The 20705-nt window shown below is 36.6% G+C and overlaps 1 protein-coding gene across 2 annotated transcripts in view; it reads left to right on the plus strand.

Annotated features, from left to right (window-relative positions):
• IL1RAPL2 (interleukin 1 receptor accessory protein like 2) overlaps positions 1-20705 on the plus strand; it is a 1296718-nt gene that overhangs the window by 702100 nt on the left and 573913 nt on the right. For both annotated transcript variants that reach the window (XM_015443984.3, XM_074029484.1), the window contains exon 4: positions 7999-8185. In XM_015443984.3, the coding sequence (XP_015299470.2) occupies positions 7999-8185 (187 nt within the window). The remainder of the gene's footprint in view (positions 1-7998; positions 8186-20705) is intronic.

Consider the following 20705-nt stretch of genomic DNA (forward strand, 5'->3'; position numbering starts at 1 on the left):
ACTTTAATGCAGTTTCCAAATAAATTATAGTTTGCTTTGAATTCAAGGTGAAGAATATTTTGATGACAAAAATTTTATTTTGAGTGAGTAGTTTTTAAAATACACATAATGTTTACTATAACCTTGTCCACGAGCTACTTTTTTAAAAAAACAATAACAACAAGAAGAAAACAAAACATCTTTGATTCACTTTATGGGTTGGGTTGGGAATCAGTAGATAGTGTGATAATAGTGGTGATGATGTTAAAGGAAATTAATTTTTATTGAGCACTTAGTATATGCCAGGCACTGTGCTATGAGCTTTAAATGAACTATCTCATTGGTAGGAGAGAATTCTCCATGGGGTTCTTGCATTATTATTTTTTTCTTTTTTTGTGACAGAGTCTCCTCTGTCACCCAGACTGGAGTGCAATGGCACGATCTCAGCTCACTGCAACCTCCGCGTCTCAGGTTCAAGTGATTCTCCCATCTCAGCCTACCAAGTAGCTGGGATTACAGGCACCCACCATCATACCCAGCTAATTTTTGTAGAGATAGGATTTCACCATGTTAGCCAGCCTGGTCTTGAACTCCTGACCTCAGGTGATCTGCCTGCCTCAGCCTCCCAAAGTTTTGGGATTACAGGCGTGAACCACCGTGCCTGGCCAAAGAATAGCCTTAGAAGACAGAAATAGTGTCTATCACTAGAGCAAAAGGCAGGTTTGCTTATAGCCTTGGAAAATACAGTTAGTATCTGCCTCTGGAACAAAGGGCAGACATGCTTATGGCCCATTATAAGAAATTTGTGTTTCTTAAGCTTGGGGTTCTTTTGTAATACAACACACTACTTCTACAAGTGTCACCTGATCCTCTTTGTATTATCCTATGGGAATTGAGTTTGCATAAGCAACACAAATACTGATACTTTGGCTACTGTCATTGCTGCAATTAACTGTTTATTATTTCTGACCTAGGATTCTGGTGTCTTCTACCAATTTCCATGAAACTAGCAGGCTAAATTTTTAGTGCATAAGCAAGGTAAAATCTCAGACCCTTTACCATTATTTCTTTTCTTTTCTTTTTTCTTTTGTTTTTTTGAGACAGAGTTTCACTCTGTTGCTCAGGCTGGAGTGCAATGGCGTTATCTCAGCTCACTGCAACCTCTGCCTCCCGGGTTCAAGTGATTCTCGTGCCTCAGCCTCCCAAGTAGCTGGGATTACAAGATCATACTACCATGCCAACTATTTTTTTGTTTTGTATTTTTAGTAGAGACAGAGTTTTGTTATGTTGGCCAGGCTGGTCTCGAACTCCTGTCCACAAGTGATCCACCCGCTTGGCCTCCCAAAGTGCTGGGAATACAGGTGTGAGCCACTGGGCCTGGCCCCCTTTACCATTCTTAACACTTGCATAATAAAACAACCCTCTAAAGATAGCTGCTTTTATTATTCTAATTCCACATATACCAAAAACTGAGATTTAGTCACCCATGCAAAGATTCATAGGTAAGACATCATAGAGCTGGGATTTGAACCCAAGTCTAACTCTAAAAGCTGCATTATCAAGCACTCAAGTCCTTGGATTGACCTTTTATCTGACTGCATCATGAACTATAAGAAAGTTATGCTTAAATAATTCTGGGTTGCAGATTACGAGTGTCATGTCAAAGGCTGAATGTTCATGTCAACAGGAGATAAGAACAGTTAAAAAATTATGATATGTTTATGCCCCCACAAATCCTTGTTTGTTTAATTACCAGGTTTATACCATATGGAAAAAATGTACATAAACTTAAAACCTATTATATTGACATTTTTACAGGTTAGAGATATCATCTATGAGTGACGGCATTCTTTGTTTTGTTTTTTAAACCAACAAAAATCCCTGAGCTCTTTACAACTCTGCAAGCTTAGAAGTAAGATGATTTACTTAAGACTAAAAGTGACAAAAGTGAATTCATTCAATAGATCCTCACTTGTTTCCCCAAACTTCTTCTTGTTAGCATAGATATTTTTATCTTTATATTAGGTTTACATCTGCTTTTCAATGTATATAAACAGCATGGCACATAGAAGGTGCCCATTAAATGTCATTTGAATGATTCTAAAGGGCTGTGGGTCTTCAAAGAATGGTAATATTAATACACAGTTCAGGGCTTTGACCATCTTTGGTGTTTTAATGCATTAACATTGCAAGTTTGCAGTTTTATGTAATTATTTCTGCAGTCATCTGAAAGTCCCCTTTCCAATCAAGCTTAAAAGATTTTTCAATAAAACTTTCTTCTTTTTCTTTTTTTAATATTTTCAATTTAAACTTTTTTAAATAAGGTAAAATATACATATGTAATTTACCCTCCTTACCATTTTAAATGTACAGTTCAGCTGTAATAAATACATGATATTCTTTTCCCCCCTTATCCTCCTTTACTAGAAAACTTAATTTTTCTAATGATTTCTGAGAAATAGAACTCATCAAATGGCTTGAAACCTTGTTTGTTTATTCATTTGTTTTCCTTCCTTGAATTTGCTAAAATATCAGTTGCTAGATCTTATTATGTTTTAAGGAGGACAGTCTTATTCAATGACTGTAGATTGATTAATTGATGTTATATATAGCGAATCAATTCATCTTATAAAATTTCAGACAGTAAAGCTTGTTTTAGTTTGCTTATCATTAGATGGTCTCTGAAATTTGCAAGGAAAGTATTTTGAAGTGAGGATAAGACAATCGAATAAATCAGTTAGGAAAGTTTCAACTATATCATGAGGCATTTTATCTAGGGCTTTTGATTTTCGGTACAAGAAAGATCCCTAATTTATTTAGATTGTTTTCACTAGCTTAGTCCTGGTGATACGACAAGTTCACATATGCTCAAACTCTAAAATAAAACTTTAGATTTTATAGTATGGGCATGTTTTATAAATGGGAGTTAGAAAAGGAATTTGGATGTTTCATGTGTATTTTAAATTATTAGTTTTACTCTTCTCCCCAGAGAACCCAAGATTGGTCAATATTTTCCCTTAGAAATACATCTGGGGAAAAAGTTCTAATTATGACCTAAACAAGCTAACATTAAACCTTTGGAATAGAAAGCAAGATTTATTTATAAATTTTCTAATTCTTCTGTGCTATGCAAATTAACATTATTCCTTAGATGTTATCTTTACACATCTGCTTTTCTTTCTATCAGCTTCCTCAAGTTGGTATGGATAACCACAAGTTAGTTTGGCTGTTAAGCAATGTTAGCATCGAGTTCTGAGAGTATTCAAGGGCTAGCAGCCAATAAACCTTGGTTCTGAACTACTGACCAGCTATGTTAGCTTGACTAAGTTCTTTGCCTCTCTGTGTCTATGTTTTACTCCTGTAAGGGATACTTACCCTGCCAATTTTACTGGGTTATTGGCAGAATTAAATAAGATAATAGATATAGAAGTACTTGGAAAGATTACTAGTGTGTGTAATTGTAAGTTGTTGTTGCAGTATCATTGCAAAGGCCTTTTGCCCACATTGAGCCTGAATGTGTTCCTTGTCTTCCTCAGGATGTGAAGTAGGGAGAGAAAAAAATACGATCTCTGTTCTTGCACACTCGTCAGTCTGCCTCCTCAACCTCACATAGCTCTAATTGTACCTAATGAAAGTAACATTTTTAGGTCCCAGTTGCAGGAAATATTTTAAATAGAACCTGCCTGGGGCATTTTTCAAAATAAAATCTAAATAATGCAAGATTGTTAGCATGAACTGTGCCAGGGCTAGATTACACAACTAATAAAAATCAACCTGAGATTCAGACTGTCCGGCAGCCTTGATTATACCTCCCCCAGGTCACCTGTGGTGATAATAGGACTCACATCAGACCTTGTCTTTGAGTTCCAGGGACCTTGGTCATCCTCAATGACCAATGACTTCATACTATGACTTGTTCATGAGTTAACAAAGTGGATTGTCAGCATCTATTCACATGTCAGCATCTATTCACATGTCTGTGACCAGAATGAGAATGTATACTTACTGGGCCCTGGCTTAAAGTTGTTTGTAGATAAGGGTTAGGAAGGACACACTTCCTCCTTCAACTCACTCATCAGCCATCTACAGGGTAGCTTCCTTGCCCTTAACACCACCCCAAATCAACATAAATGCTGCTGACACCATCTACATTGTTTATACTTTGGAGAGGTTGGGGAATGAACACATGAATGGCTCTTGTCTTGTGCCTGGAAACCTGGCTTTGAGGTCTCTGGGCTTTGTTATAGAAGGCATTTGTCTAAGAAGCTCCCAGAAGTAAGTTTTTTGGTTTATTTGTTTGTTTTTTGAGACAGAGTCTCACTCTGTCACCCAAGCTGAAATGCAGTGGTATGATCTCAGCTCACTGCAACCTCTGCCTCCTGGGTTCAAGTGATTCTCCAGCCTCAGCCTCTGGAGTAAATGGGACTACAGGCGCGTGCCACCACGGCTGGCTAATTTTTTGTATTTTAAGTAGAGACGGGGTTTCACCGTGTTAGGCAGGCTGGTCTCAATCTCCTGACCTCGTGATCCACCCGCCTTGGCCTCCCAAAGTGCTGGGATTACAGGTGTTAGCCACTGTGCCTGGCTAGAAGTAAACCTTTTTAAGTGGAGCCTTTACTAACTCTTTGACCTCCAAGGTTCTGCCTCTTCCTAGTAGCTAGTACTCAGAGTACCTGGAAGTTCCTTCCTGCCTTAGCTGCTTTCTCTTGATACACTTCTTTTTGTGACTAAGTCAGTGTATCTTTTTGATTCTCTCAGACCTACATGGCTCTCTAGTATTAGACCTTTTGCCCAACTGACCTCTTCCAGACTGTTTCCTGTCAAGTAGCACTTCTAACCCAGTGGACTATTTTAACCCGCTGCTGCCAGTGTGTTGTTTTTATATTGTTCATGATTATTATATCACATGTAAATTATAAGTAGTACATATTAGATATGCATATTATTATACATATACACATATAGATGTATACATACATATTAGTTATACATATGTATATATAATTATATATATATATATATCTTTTAATATATTTAACAATGCTGGCAATGCCTACAATTCTAATTAGAGATACAATTGTTTGAATACCTACTTTTTGATAGATACTGTATTAGGTATTTTACATACATTATTTAACACTTACAGTGATCTGAACAGGTCAGGTATAAAAATGTAAACCTATTTTTACTCATAGTTGTATAATGAAAGGAACTACTTCTTCCCACCTCCAATGGAGCCACCATAAACAGCTTCTTATCCTCATGTTTCAGGTGAAGAAACTGAGACTCAGAAAGGTTAAACAATTTGTCCAAGGTCACAGAACTAGTTGAGCCTAGTGAGTCTTAGTTTAAAGATGATGCTTTGTTAAGAAACCACTATATCAGATTGGTCCTCTACTTTAGTCTACTCTATTTTCTACCCAGGGACACATACATTTGGGATAGTTAGCTTCTTTCAGAGCATTGAACATTTCACCTACTTCTATTATTGAGATATCTGGTCAACTCTTCTTCTGTGGAGGTATAACATAATAATTGAAAAGTTTTTAACAAGTATGTCCCTTTCACCTGTATGAATGAACACCGTGGAGCAGATATGATCAAAGCCAGTAACATCGAGAACTGTTCAGAATACTTTGGATATCCAGCAGAGGTGATTATCTTTCTTCTGTGTTAGATACTTTTTAAATAACTGTAACCATTTAGCTTCCCTCTATCCCCTGCCCCTGCCCGTCCTTCTTGTCTTTCAGATGTAGCCAATATTTTTAATTCTTTGCCAATATGCTGCTGCACAAAACTTGGCCAATCTTTCTTCTAGTGGCTATTCACAAATACTTGCAAATTATCCGGGTCATACTTATACAAGGAATGTGATATTTGATAAACCATATACCTTCATCTGAAGGAATATGATATTTGACAAGCCATATACCTTCATCTGAAGAAAGGGGGGTATATACCACATGGAACTGATACAAAAGTAGAAAAAAATAACTTGTCTCTCAAATAGATACCTTTTGATGCCCATTCATTTAATCAACTAACGTTTACTAAGCATCTATATCTATTCATTTAGATCCCAGGGATGGTGTAATGAACAAGAGCAACAAATTCCTTGCCCTTTTTAGTGCATACTTTAACAAATAAACAAATATTAGAAGATCAGATAAGAGCAAGTACAAAGGCCTATTTTTTGAATAATAGTGTGTTCAATGAACAGAGAAAATGCCAGTGTGGCTGCACCCTAATGAGTAAAGGGGAGAGTGTTATGTAGAGCTAGATCATGTATGGCTTTGTATGAAGCAAGGAGACTTGGAAATATTTAACACTGAAGTATTTAAAAAATGGTGAAAAAGAGCTAAGTTGATTGAGCTAAATTGATTTACCCTTCTTCTCTGAAATATATTATTATTACTACTATTGTGGCTTTAGATTCATGGCATTTAAAGAGGCTGTCCAATGTCTGACAAGAACATAAATGTTTCTTTCATTTAATCCCCACTGGGCATATCTTACGCCCTTTGTGTTCCAGGAACCCATATAGAGGAAGAAATAAAAGCAAATCCCACAATCTACATAGTGTGATGGGGTTGCATCTAAACATCAGAATTGGAGTGCTTTGATAGTTTCCTTCTCAGATGACAGAGGCCTGAGCATAGTCAGGGGTGCTTGCCAGAAATTAACTTTACCAGAAGCCTAAGTAGGAATCATTCTTATTAACTTAGTTTGTAAACCCAAGAGGCATAGCCATCTGCATTCCTGTGTTTTGCATGATGTCTGGGATTTAAAATTTCAGTAAGTGAGTACTAAGCAGTATGAATAGTGCCGATCATTTGGTACTGTCTTAAAATTGTTGGTTGGCATGCTAATCCCATCTGTTAGGATTGTTATTACTCAGTTATAAAGCACTTGGTTTGAATTGCCTCCCTTAGCAATTTTAGTTTTGACAGCACGTATCCCTTGATGTTTAAAACAAATATGGTCCCGAAATGTCTTCCATAAAGTAAAATTAAATACTCCGACCAAGGTTTACAGCTAATCTGTATAGTGTTATCAGACTGCTTCTGATTTCTTCCTCACACTTTTCCATTTTCTTTCGTGTTTGACATCTTCCGGAATCCAAGTAAGGTAGAGTAGAGAAAGGTCATGGATTATACATAGAAAAACAAAGGCAGAATTTTTATTTATTTGTATTTATTTATTGTAGTTAATTAGATTCATTAAATATGTTTATTGAACTCACATTATTGAGAAAGTGCTAACCAAGGTACAAGAAGACAGAATTTTTGTTCAATGAATGTCCTTATGTAATGTGTTAGCCAATTAATGCCCAATTTATAAGTGGCCTTATGATAACATTCAGGGTTGAAAATTCTTTATAATGCTAGTGCTGGTTGATACAATTAATCCCAACTGACCAGACTCTAGTGGGATTTCTTCTTTATGAAAGCCCAAAATTCAACACCTGGCACATCTCAGTGAGTACCTTAAAAAGCTGAGTAGTTAACAGGTAAATTAACCTGTAAGCTAACAGATATTCTCTGGATGTTGATCTGGTTTTTAGTATGTATTCTGTGTCAGGAAATGTTGGCTGGGAAACCAATAGTAAAATTCAACAATCCCTGTAGTAACTGTTAAAGGACTGGCCACAAGGTCAGAGCAAAAATGGCTATACCTCCAGTTATAGAGAGACTTTCTCATAGGTTTTTATTATCAGATTTTCAACATTGTAATATTTATTGCTGGGAAGGAAGTCAGACTATCTTACAGTTTGGAAGATGGGTATAACTTCTCTATGTAGCTCTGTGGCTACCTCATGGCCACAAATATCCACATTAGCAGTTAGTTTCATATCTTCTTGTCAGTTGCAGCATAAAACTGCTCTGTGTTGCTTTGATGTTGTTTCTGATTTCTAGGCAAGGTCCTAAATGGAAAAGTCAATACTCTTGAAATATATAGAGCACAAACAAAGTTGTAAACACCCAATAAAGCCATTTTGTTATTTCTCTGTTCCTACAGAAACTCAACATATTGCATGAAGGTGTCAATGTCCTTGACTGTTGCAGAGAATGAATCAGGCCTGTGCTACAACAGCAGGATCCGCTATTTAGAAAAATCTGAAGTCACTAAAAGAAAGGAGATCTCCTGTCCAGACATGGATGATTTTAAAAAGTCCAATCAGGAGCCTGATGTTGTGTGGTATAAGGTAACTCAGCATGGTATAATATGCATATTTTACTTCAGTCAATAGCAGCCTTGGGGATGAGGAAAGGGAGTTTTTTTATTATTAGTTTTTGGTATTAGTTATTTCACTGAGAAGAATCAACAGATCCACAACTAAATAATTCAGAGCTGTGACTCTTATGTATCACTGATTTTTAATGCAGGTGTTAGAAGCAATACCCCCTTCTCCAACTGCTAAAAGTAGAATCTCCCTCCAGCCTAACAACATATAAGAACAAATGGGAAGAAGGGTAAACATTTAAATAACACTTGAAATAAATTATCTGGGGGACATAGAAATATTATTTGCTGGCGGGAACAAAGGCCTGCCATTACAAGTAGTAGTACTTATAAAGAATAACAACTATCATAATGTTCTACTCTGTGAAAGCCATAACAGTGAATGCAGAGGAGAGAAACGGGCCCAGTACAGGATGTGTAAACACTGCTAAGGTTAAGTTTAGCTGGAAATAAACCACATTCAAAGGTTGAACAGAAGAGAACTGAGGCCAGGCTCAGTGGCTCACGCCTGTAATTCCAGCATTTTGGGAGGCGGAGGCGGGCAGATCACCTGAGGTCAGGAGTTCAAGACCAGCCTGGCCAACATGGCGAAACCCCATCTCTACTAAAATATAAAAATTATCTGGGCATTGCGGCACACATCTGTAATCCCAGCTACTTGGAAGGCTGAGGCAGGAGAATTGCTTGAACACAGGAGGCAGAGGTTGCAGTGAGCTGAGATCGTGTCACTGCACTCCAGCCTGGGCAGCAGAGCGAGACCCCATCTTAAAAAAAAAGAAGAAGAAGAAGAAGAGAGTTGAATGAAATGATTATTTACAGAGGTTTGGGCAGGCTTGAAGAAATCAATAAGGGAAGAAGCTGTTGATTATCACCCCTAGACCTGCAGTGGCAAGGGGAAGGAGCAGTGTCACTGGAACCTGGCAAGAGTGGAGGAAGCTGCCAAGAGATACAGCCTTAAAGGAACATATGAGGGTAGCAGATAGGAAGGGAGTGGGTAGGATAAATACCCTAACCATTTATAATCCTGCTCTCTGTTTTTTTTGCTAGTTGCCTCCCTCTAGTGCCACCCTCATTCAAACTGAAACAGAAGCGAGGGGGCAGAGGCAGGAGATAGAATCAATAGCATTTGGCTTTTCTGAGCATAGAGTAGAGCAGAAAAGGGCAGAAAATTGGATCTAGGGGAAGAAGCAGATAATAACCACACAACCTTCCAGCCATGATATTCTGGCAGCAAACCTGGGTGCCACGGTCTTGTAACAGAACTAAGCCAACTCTCCTCTGTCAGCTCTGAACATAGCAATTGACACACTGTACGGTTTTATGATGTGATGGTAAGTGACCAAGGAGGTTTTCTGCACAGATGCTGTGTGTACTGTTGGAACCAAAAACACATAAAAGGTGGAGCAGGTTGTTTCTATAGGATCTGACAGACCCTCAGTTCCTAGGGAAGCCTAATCCCTAACTCCCACAGCTGTCATATGCTTTTACATTTGGAAGCCTCTCCATTTTCACGCCTAGGGAAACTTAACAATAGACGCCAAGAACATGCTCTGTACTAGAATGTCTAGGTCTTAATGTGAATTATCTTAATGAAGACAATATTGTGACAGATAAAAAGGAACATAATGTTTATTATGCATAAAAGTAGACTACAGATAATTTGGTGGGTTTATGCCATCATCAACCTCATTTGTATTTATTAAGCACTTATTGTGTGCCATTCATTGTAGCTAAACTTGATTTCAACATTATCTTGTTTAAATCTCAGTGCAACTCTGTATGGTAGGTGCTATTATCCTAATTTAATGGAGAACAAAACCACTGAGGCTTAGAGAGATGTGACTTATCCAAAGTTACACAGTGAACAAAGCCTGATTTTCTATTCAAGGCAGTGTGACTCCAGAATTCATTTTCTTAATCACTACGCACTCCAGCAATGGGCCTGGGACTAAACCCAGCCTTGACCATATCTTGGGAACTTTTGTAAGATGCCATGCTGGTACAGTGGAGCCTGGCAAAAGAAAGAAAAATAAAGTTTTATTTTAATTTTATGGTTGAGGAAGGGAACATGACCTGCCCAAAGAGTTAGCAGCTGGGAGTGAAATCCAGATAATCAACTTTCCCTTATAAGAATCATTCTACTATCTCATCTTACTTTCTGCTAACTTCTTTCTTCTCCTTTTCTCATATTTCTAGACATCACTATCATCCTTACATACTCAAGCAATTTACTGCTGGCAAATGCCACTTCTCACTCTTCCTTAGAAATGGACCAACAATGGTGAAGCAACAGGCCTTTCCAGCTCTGCCTGGATAACATTTAATATTTCCATAATATTTTACAGTTGATAAATGATCATCATAATGTTAGCTAACATTTATTAAGTATTTACTATATGGCAAGCTGTGTTTTAGGTGCATGAGATAGATTAACGCAATTCTTAGAACTACCATATAACGTAATATTATGTCTATTTTATAGAAGAAGTGACTGGAGACAAGCTAAGTGGGTTAGCAAAAGTCAACAGCAGTTTGTGACTTGCAGTTTGGCTACTGGCCCCACTCTTAGCCCCTACAATATACTAATGGATTAGGATAAAATACTAGAATCAAAAGTTAAAGAGTACCTGAAGCTCAGGAATGTATTGCTAACTCTTGGTTCTCATACAAGGTTTCAAGTAAATACCTGAAGAAAGTGTACCAACATATCAGGAACATATTTCCTTTTCAGTTAGTATTTGGATAGTCTGCCTTGCCTACTTTATAGCCTGTGTATTTTCTACCAGGCTGAGCAAGTTTTGCTCCGGCTATAGCAATATAAAGAAGAGGATACATTTGTCTAGAGTTTATTCTGGTGCTCATTCAAAGTTAGAAATGTCCAATGTGTTAAAAGAAAAATTTCAGCCAAATTAAATTTAAAAGATTAATTGAGCAAAGAATGATTTACAAATCAGGCAGCCTCCTGAGTCAGAGTAGGCTCAGAGACTCCAGCGCAGTCATGTGGTAGAAGATGATTTATGGACAGAAAAAGGAAAGTAATTTACAGAAAATGGAAGTGAGGAACACAAACAGCTGGATTGGTTATAGCTCTGTGCCTTATTTGAACACGGTTCAAACAGCTGGCCACATTTGATTGGTCAAAACTTAGTAATTGGCACAAGAGTAGGTGATGGTCTATTTACACCTCCACTTATGATAGTTGACTGTACAGAGAAACCTTTAGGCCAAACTTAAAATATGTAAGAAAGCAGCTTTACGCTAAACATGACTTAACAATTTCCCCCTTTTATTCATCCTCTCATTTTGAGAGATTGACCAAAACTTTAGTCATTGATGTCACTATCACCATCATAAATGTACTTATTTGGTCTTGAAACCCACTGGAAAATTGCAGAACAGTGGGTTGTGTAAGGTGTGAACAAGGACTTCAGGTCATTTTTTTTTTTTTTTTTTTTTTTTTTTTTTTGTGAGGGTTAGAGTAGAGGATAACTTCTTACTCTGGAACATCCTATTTACAGGAGAAAAAGGCAAAACCTGGTCTGTTCTAGGATATATGTGTTTCCTTAAAGTCTTAGTTTGATTATGTTACATTTAGCACAAGTGAGTCCCTTTTGATTTTGTCTGGTCTGTTGGGGCCTAGTGCATGACATGAGCTCAGTCCAAAACAATGGCCTCCCATAATTTTGTTTAAAAATTCCCCCCTTTTTGTCAGGTTCTCACTTAGGTGAGAGTGTGCCACTCTCAGTTACCGTCATTTTGGGTTTCCAGGTCTCAGCAATTCATTCATAGGTTATGATGCCCTCATGGTCACACATTTCCTTCAGCTATTGACATTCCAATTAAAGAGAGAACATTTGCCATTCTTGAGATGGCTGAATGCAAACTTTTGAGAGAAGACAGTACACCAGGGGGACTACTATTATGATTGACAGTAGGATAATACCAAGAGTTTGGAGTATGCCCCTTACCTAGGGTCACCATGAACCAAACCAACTAAAATCAAATAGATCAAAGAATGAGCTAAAGAGTCTACTCACTTTAACTAAGCAGTCTCTTCATTAATCTCCTACACTGAGTCTCTATAATACCTGATGGGATGTATTTCTCCACAGGCCACAAGTGCCAGCAGTTGCATAGATACCTCTCTGTTTAGCCAGTAAGTAATCTAGAGCAATTCTATTATTTAGCATAAAATCTCATTCAAGAAAGAAAGCCAAATTTCATCCTTGCATTAGTATACTATTAATATCAACCCCAATTTTTAATAAAACCTAGTAGACAAATCTATCTAATCTTAATTAGTTTTACCATAAGGTGAGATTCACATAAATCTTTTATAACCCATTACAAATTTTTGTTAAATAGTAGATCAGTGCTCTAAGAAAACCCTTTTGTGCTTTTATTTCAGTGTTCAATTTACAAAGAAACAAAGAAACAAACAAAAAAAACTGAGTAATACCCCTTTAAATTTAGCCAATATGTTCACATGTAGAATTTCTTTTACAAGTTTAATTTTTCACAATCTTCCACAACTTGTTCAAACTTTCAGCTTTATCCTATCTAACCTAAATCAATCATTTAACCCTTTAATCTAGGACCAAAAATCCACATTCCTATGCCTTCTTATAATCTTTTACCAAAAGCATACTTCACTTTCCTCACACATTTTGCATGTAAAACTGTTTCTTTAGTAGTCTCAATTACATGTTAGAATCTCAACTCTTAGCAATTTTTATTTTCAGTTAAAAACCTGGTAAGTAAGTGATTTTAATTATGTACTAGGTATGGGGCCTAGGACAACAGACTGAAGTGCAGACAAAGTCCAACTCTTTCCAGCATAGCTAGGGGGTGTGGTTAACTCCATGTGTCCCCCAGCCTTATCTAGAATCTAATGGCTCTAAAGCAGGTAAGTCTAACAATTTTCAAAAGTCAAAGGAGGAGTTTATGACCTCAAAGCATTTAGCAAACCTAATATCTGACCTGCCTAATTTAGACCAAGTGTCTTTATTTTACCAATAATCTTATAAAACTGTCTTTATTTCCCAAAGATTACTAAAGTCATGTGAACAAAAAGACATTACAGTTTCTATTTTTCTGACAAAATATTTGATTTAAGCACTTATTCTTTTTAAACCAATTAATAAGAGCTTTTTCATATAAACATCACACACACAACACATAGAGATATACAGACAGAAGAAAATCCATTACTTGTAAGAATTTTCATTGGTCAGTTTTAGAATAGTTTTTCTTTCTCCCATTCAGTCTATCAATCTTCCAATTACTGGTTTCATTGCACTAAGCAATTGTTGACTAGGCAACAAATTTGTATTTCTAAAGGGACAACTCTTAGGTGGAACCACAAAAAATAAAAATTTATAACTCATTAGCGGAGAGCCAGATTTTAGCCCTAAAATTTATATTATCATTTGCTCAAACCAGGGGAAAACAAAAAACAAAAAACAGTGCTCTCATGAAAGTTCCATCAAGACAAGGTGGCCAGAAAAGCATCTCAACCAAAAGTATGACTTATTATGCAAATTTAAAGGAATGGGCTGGGTGCTGTGGCTCATGCCTATAATCCCAGTACTTTGGGAGGCCAAGGCAGGTGGATTAGTTGAGGTCAGGAGTTCGAGAGCAGCCTGGCCAACATGGTGAAACTCTGTCTCTACTAAAAATGTAAAAATTAGCTGGGCGTGGTGGTGCATGCCTGTAATCTCAGCTACTCAGGAGGCTGAGGCAGGAGAATCACTTGAACCTGGGAGGCAGAGGTAGCAGTGAGCTGAGACTGTGCCACTGCACTCTAGTCTGGGTGATAGAGGGAGACTTCATATCAAAAAAAAAAAAAAAAAAAAAAAAAAAAGAATGGTGATAAGAATGGTGATATGGTTTGGCTCTGTATCCCCACCCAAATCTCATCACAAATTGTAATCCCCACATGTCAAGGGAGGGACCTGGTGGAAGGTGATTGAATCATGGGGATGGTTTCCCTCATGGTATTCTCATGATAGTGAGTGAGTTCTCACAAGAGCTGATGGTTTTAAAGTGTGGCACTTCCTTGCTCTCTCTCTCTTTCCTGTTACCTTGTGAAGTCGTGCCTTGTTTCCCCTTTGTCTTCTGCCATGATTATAAGTTTCCTGGGGCCTCCCCAGCCATTCAGAACTGTGAGTCAATTAAACCTATTTTCTTTATAAATTACCCAGTCTCAGGTATTTATGGCAATGTGAAAACAGACTAATACAAATGTTAAGTTTCTAATGTACATAGGCAGATATCCCTACAAATGGAGATTTCCTCTCTCTCTCTCTCTATATATACACACACACACACATATATATATATAATATATATACATATATGTAATATATATAAAATATTTTTTTTACAAAAGCGTTTTAAGATAGTCAATTAAATTCCAGAAAGATGTATTTTAGTTCAATAGGGTTTTCTTTTTAACATAGCTACTGTTTCTTAGCTAAAATTACTGAGTTCAGGGTAATGGGTGGAGCCCACTAAAGAATAGGGCCAACAAAGCATTGTATGCCTGGACTCAGCATGGATAGATCTGTAAAAAGAAGCATGCCTATTTTACCTGAGGGCCTACCTTTTATAAGCACCTTATCTAGGGTAACTTTCTTTCCACCTTTTGGGTGGGAAACTAACTAAGCCAAAAGGTTGCAGACTTAATTTTTCAAAATCAATTAGTTGCTTAAGATTTGTATTTGCCTTTTATAAAGTCTTTAGATAAAATATTGAAGTCTTTTTAGAAGCTTCTACATGTCAATAGGCATCCCTAGATGAGACTAATTTGGAAGCCCTCAATCAAATGCACTTCAGTACAGTGTCATTCATTTGGAAGGTTCCACTGCAACTTATCTTTAGTGAGATTTTGCGATTTCAATAAGACTTTGCTGCTTCTGGGGCCTCATACTTGTTCATGTGTGTATATGCCAGAAGGAACTCAGTTCTTCAGAAATTAAGGATCCCATTTTTATCTCAAATATTGTTTTTGTTCTCAGGTTCCCTTGATCAACTTAGCTACTGATTTTTTTCCCTGCTTAAGCATGCAAGAAAAATGAAACAAAGGAGTAGAACACAAAAATCTCTGTGAATTTCCAAAAGCCAAATTTTATACCCCCTGCAATGTTGCCACTTACTACTAGGTTCTTTCTGACCCAGTCAGATGTAAGAGGCCTCTAACTGGATCCAAGCCAGTTAATTACCAGATCCAATCTGATCCTGGGCCAAGTCCGCTTTCTGCCATGACTTCCAAACCCAGTTTGGATCAGAAATTTGCTCAAAGAAACTCAGAGAACTCAAAACAGAAAACCATGGAGCTTCGGAATCCAAGAGAGAACTTAACCATGATCCCCAGTTGCTCCAAGAGAGTAATGGACACAATGGGTCTGGTGGGTACCTCACTTGGTCATTCAATACTCTTGGGGTCATTAGAAGCTCTACTTTGGATCCCACTTCTGATATCATCTGTTAAAAGAAAAACTTCAGCTGAAATAAATGTAAAAGAGTTTAACTGAGCAAAGAATGATTTACAAATCAGTCAGCCTCTCGAGCCAGAGTAGGTTCAGAGACTCCAGTGCAGCCATGTAATAGAAGAAGATTTATGGACAGAAAAAGGAAAATGATGAACAGAAAATGGAAGTGAGGTCCAGAAACAGCTGGATTGGTTACATCTCAGCATTTGTCTTATTTGAACACATTTTGAAGTTGGCCACATTTGATTGGTCAAAACCCAGTGATTGGCACAAGAGTAGGCTATGGCCTATTTACACCACCACTTGTTATACTAGAAGATGTACAGAGAAACATTTAGGTCATACTTAAAATATGTAAGCAGGAAGTTTTAGGCTAAACTTGATTTAACAAACGTCTTAACTCTAGTGCTTTAACGGTGAAAACTATTGTTTGCATGATCCATTTTCCAGGTGTCTTTTCAAATATACAGAATCTTTAAATTCCTTTCTTTTCCATCAGTCTCTGAGTTTTACTTAATTAATTAATTATATTGTATCACTCTCATAGTTCGTTTTGAGTTTCCTGGGCTGTTTGAAATATGCTATGGTAGACCTTTAAGGACTATCATTCTGTGCCTACATGTAATCACAGCTGGTTATGAAGGTAGAGGTGAATCAGGTGGTACTGGAGGCATGTTCATAAAGATACCTGAGTAAGCCAATCCAGCCTGTTTGAGGAATACAAAGGATATGTGTAAGAGGATTATATATTCTCTATCTGAATTGCATCAGTTATCAAACTGAGATGAGGAGAGGGGCTACACTTTTAGAAGTTTCTTCTGACACTATATAAATAGGGTTTAGACATTAGAGCAGAATATTCAATAATGTTAGTGTTTTTAAAGCATTTTACAAATGAGAGATAAAGATTCTTTTTTTAATTGAACAAAGAACACTAAACCTACTTCGTTATTCACTGAGCACACTGTTATCACACAAATGTGGAGTCATTTTATCCCATTTCTAAACTGAAGAATGTCTTAATTTTGATAGGATATTGTCAACAAAAATACAAATACACGCTTTGCAGTAAAACACTCATCTATGTGATTAGTTACCTCAGTTGGTAAAAGTCTGGTGTTAATAACGTCAAGGCTATCACTTTGAATTCTCCTTTTTCTTGTCACAACTATCTCAATTTTAGATGCTTACCATTGGTTATAAATGAAATTGGTTGGGAATGATGGATGGTTCAGTAAAAACTTATTTGTACAACTGATCATTCATTCAGTGCATAAGTATTGGGTGCCTACCTGTGCAAGGCGCTATGCTAGGAACTGGGAATATTGAACTGACCAAAATAAACACATTTCTCTTTTCTCATGAAGGGAGATAGATGAGTGAACAGCTGCTTTTCAACACTCCAGGAAGAAACTACATCAATTGAAACATCTAGAAGAAGAGCTCCTACTTGTAATCAATAGTGTCTTTGTCTTGAGTAAAGGGCAGCAGACATACCTGTTTTTAATCACAGACATGAATCTCTGCAAAGGAAAATTTCAAAACTAAATAAGATCAGTTAATATTTTCATGGTATATAATAGTCAGGAGCAATCTTTCGTTACCTAAACATCAAGGGTTTACTTTCGGTCCTGCAGGTTGCCACACAGAAAGCCAATCACTGAGACAATGAGTATTGCCAGTGAAGAAGGCTTTAATTGGGTGTTGCAGCTGAGGAAATGGGAAATGAATATCAAATCCATCTCCCTGATGGACTAAAATCAGGGGTTTATATAGCAGGGAACAAAGGTAACTAAATACAAGTAAACAGGAACTAGGGAGAAGTAAGGAATAGGAGTTGGCTAATGGGAAGCAGGTAGTTGCTTAGACAATCATGACGGATGAGGGGTTGAATTTCTCCTTGTCTGTATGTAGTGATATGTTAAGTTTTGGTTCCTTGATACCATTTGGGAGACCTGAAGGTTGGTTTCCTGAGAAAGGAACTCAGATAAGACAAATGTGACTCTCTCAAGTTTTAAGACTAAGAGGGGCAATTTCTACATTTATTCAAAAGAAACCATAAACATCGATTATATGGGACAACTGGGTTGATTTAAATTCTACAAATATTTTTATGTAACAGCCCACAGAGAAAGTGATAATATGGCACACCAAAGTGAGTGGATGACTGGCTTTGAGAGTCCTGACTGATTTGGGGCTGAGCAACACAAAATCAATGTGCCCGTATACTGGTAACCCTTACATAGCACTCAAGAGTGCTGTGACCCACTGGTTTGGAAGCTCTTGTTTACCTTTTCATAAAATGTAATATATATATATTTTATCTAAAGATGGCTGAGTAATTTAATCTTGGTTGTCCTGAGAATGCAAGGGATGTGTGAGAGGGAGTTGTACCTCCTCTGTCTGAACTCCATCAGTTAGCAAAAGGAGGGGAGTCTACTTATTGGTGGTTGTTATCTTCTTTTTACAGATGAGGAAACTGAAATAACTCACAGAGGGTCACTTACCCTACACGTGGCCAATTAGATTCAAACGCTGTAATTCTGACATCTAATGTTCTTATAATCTCACTGTGATTGCTCCACTACATGCATATGTTATGCACTTAATCACTCACGTTGCTGATACAAACAGAATTCTCTATCAAAATTGCTAGTCCAGAAACAAATCCTGTAATGCTTTCTAAGTACTCTTTAATGACTCTGAGTGTTGAAAGGGACTCAAATGAGGAAACTGAAGCCCAAAGAGATTAAGTGACTTGCTTAAGTCTAATGAAACCCATGTATCTATTTTTTTTACATTTATTAAATTTTACAAAAAGAGACCACTGACTAGAAGTGTATATATATATATGTATGTGTGTGTGTGTGTATATATATATATACACACATACATACATATATATATATACACACACATATATACATATATATATATACACACATATGTGTGTGTGTGTCTGTATTTAAAAGCTGATTGTTTTGACAAATCAAACCGTGAAGAGGTGTATTAATATAAAGTTAATTTCATCCTCTCTTCCATTCCATTTCAACCACTAAAATAACTAATGTTTACTGTTATATACTTCTTCACTTTCCTCTATGCTAACATTTTCTTCCTCTCTCTCTCTCCCCGCCTTCTCTCTTTGTGTGTATATGTGTGTATGTGTGTATACATATATAAAATACATTATTTTCTTTCATATATACACATATATGCAAATATTTCCCCTTCTCTATTTTTTTTATAAAAAAGAGAACATGCTATGCATATCATGCTTCAGCCTTCCTCATCACACACAACTGTATGAGAAACATCCTTCCACATCTTCTACAGGTCTAATTCATTTTGCTGCATAATCGTTTACAGGACAGAACTACCTTATTTTATTCAATCAGTCTTCTACTAATGGATATTTATGCATTTTTTTCTATTTTTGTTTTTAATAACCACAGTGTTGCAACATCCTTGTAAACATACATGCTTCCTTACATCCATGACATACAAGATGGAAATTCTCTCTGTCACTATTACAGTTTTGTAGGTTCTAGCTGATGCAATAAGAAAATTAAATGAAATATGCTATATAAATATTGGAAAAGAAGAGACAAGATAATCTTAATTTTCAGATTATATGATTGCATACCTAGAAAACCCAAAGGACTCAACTACGACAACAACAAAAAATAGAATTAATGAGAAACTTCAGTATGATAGCTTACTAAAAATATACAAAAATTCAATAGCTTTTGTTTTTGCAGACAATAACCAGTTAGACATGTAAAGGTGAAAAATGAAATGATCTTGTTTAAACAATGATACTATAAAACACTTTAGAATACATTTAACAAGGATGCAAAGGGGCTTATATAAAAATAAGATTAATATTTGCAAACCATCTATTTGACAAGGGATTAATCACCAGAATATATAAGGATCTCAAATGATTTTGTAGGGAAAAAAATCTAATCTAATTTGAAAAATGGGCAAAACATTTAAATAGACATTTCTCAAAAGAAGACATACAAATGGGAAACCAAAATATGAAAAGGTGCTCAATATCATTGATCATCAGATAAATGCAAATCAAAACTACAATGAGATATCATTTCACTCCAGTTACAGTGGCTTGTATTTAAAATGCAGACAATAACAAATGCTAGTGAGGATTCGGAGAAAAGGGAACACTTCTACACTGTTGGTAGGAATGTAAACTACTACAACCCTTATGGAGAACGATTTGGAGGTTCCTCAAAAAACTAAAAATTGAACTACCATATGCTCTAGCAACCCCACAGCTGGGTATATACCCAAAAGAAAGGAAATCAGTATTTCAAAGATATATCGGAACTTCCATGTTTATTGCAGCACTGTGCACAATAGCCACGATTTGGAAGCAATCTAAGTGTCCATCAACAGATGAATGGATAAAGAAAATGTGATATATATACACAATGGAATACTATTCAGCCATAAAGAATGAGATTCTGTCATTTGCAACAACATGAATGGAACCAGAGGTCATTATGTTAAATGAAATAGGCCGGGCACTGAAAGACAAATACCACATATTCTCACTTATTTGTGGGCTCTAAAAATCAAAACAATTGAACTCATAGACATAGATAGTAGAAGGATGGTTACCAGAGGCTGGGAAGGGTATGGGGGCATTGCAGAGAGGTGGGGATGGTTAATGGATAAAAAAAGTAGGAAAAATGAATAAGACCTATTATTTGCTAGCACAACAGGGAGTCTATAGTCAAAAATAATTTAATTTTCCATTTTAAAATAAAAAAGTACAGTTGGATTGTTTGTAACACAAAAGGTAAATGCTTGAGGGAATGGACATCCCATTTCCTATGATGTGATTATTACACATTGGATTTCTGTATCAAAATAACTCATATCATCACAAATATATAACCTACTGTGTACCCATGAAAATAAAACAACATTGTGGTACTATTACATACATATTAGAAAAGCTAA

Source organism: Macaca fascicularis, chromosome X (assembly GCF_037993035.2).
Source record: "Macaca fascicularis isolate 582-1 chromosome X, T2T-MFA8v1.1".
In the NCBI taxonomy this organism is placed as follows: Eukaryota; Metazoa; Chordata; class Mammalia; order Primates; family Cercopithecidae; genus Macaca; species Macaca fascicularis.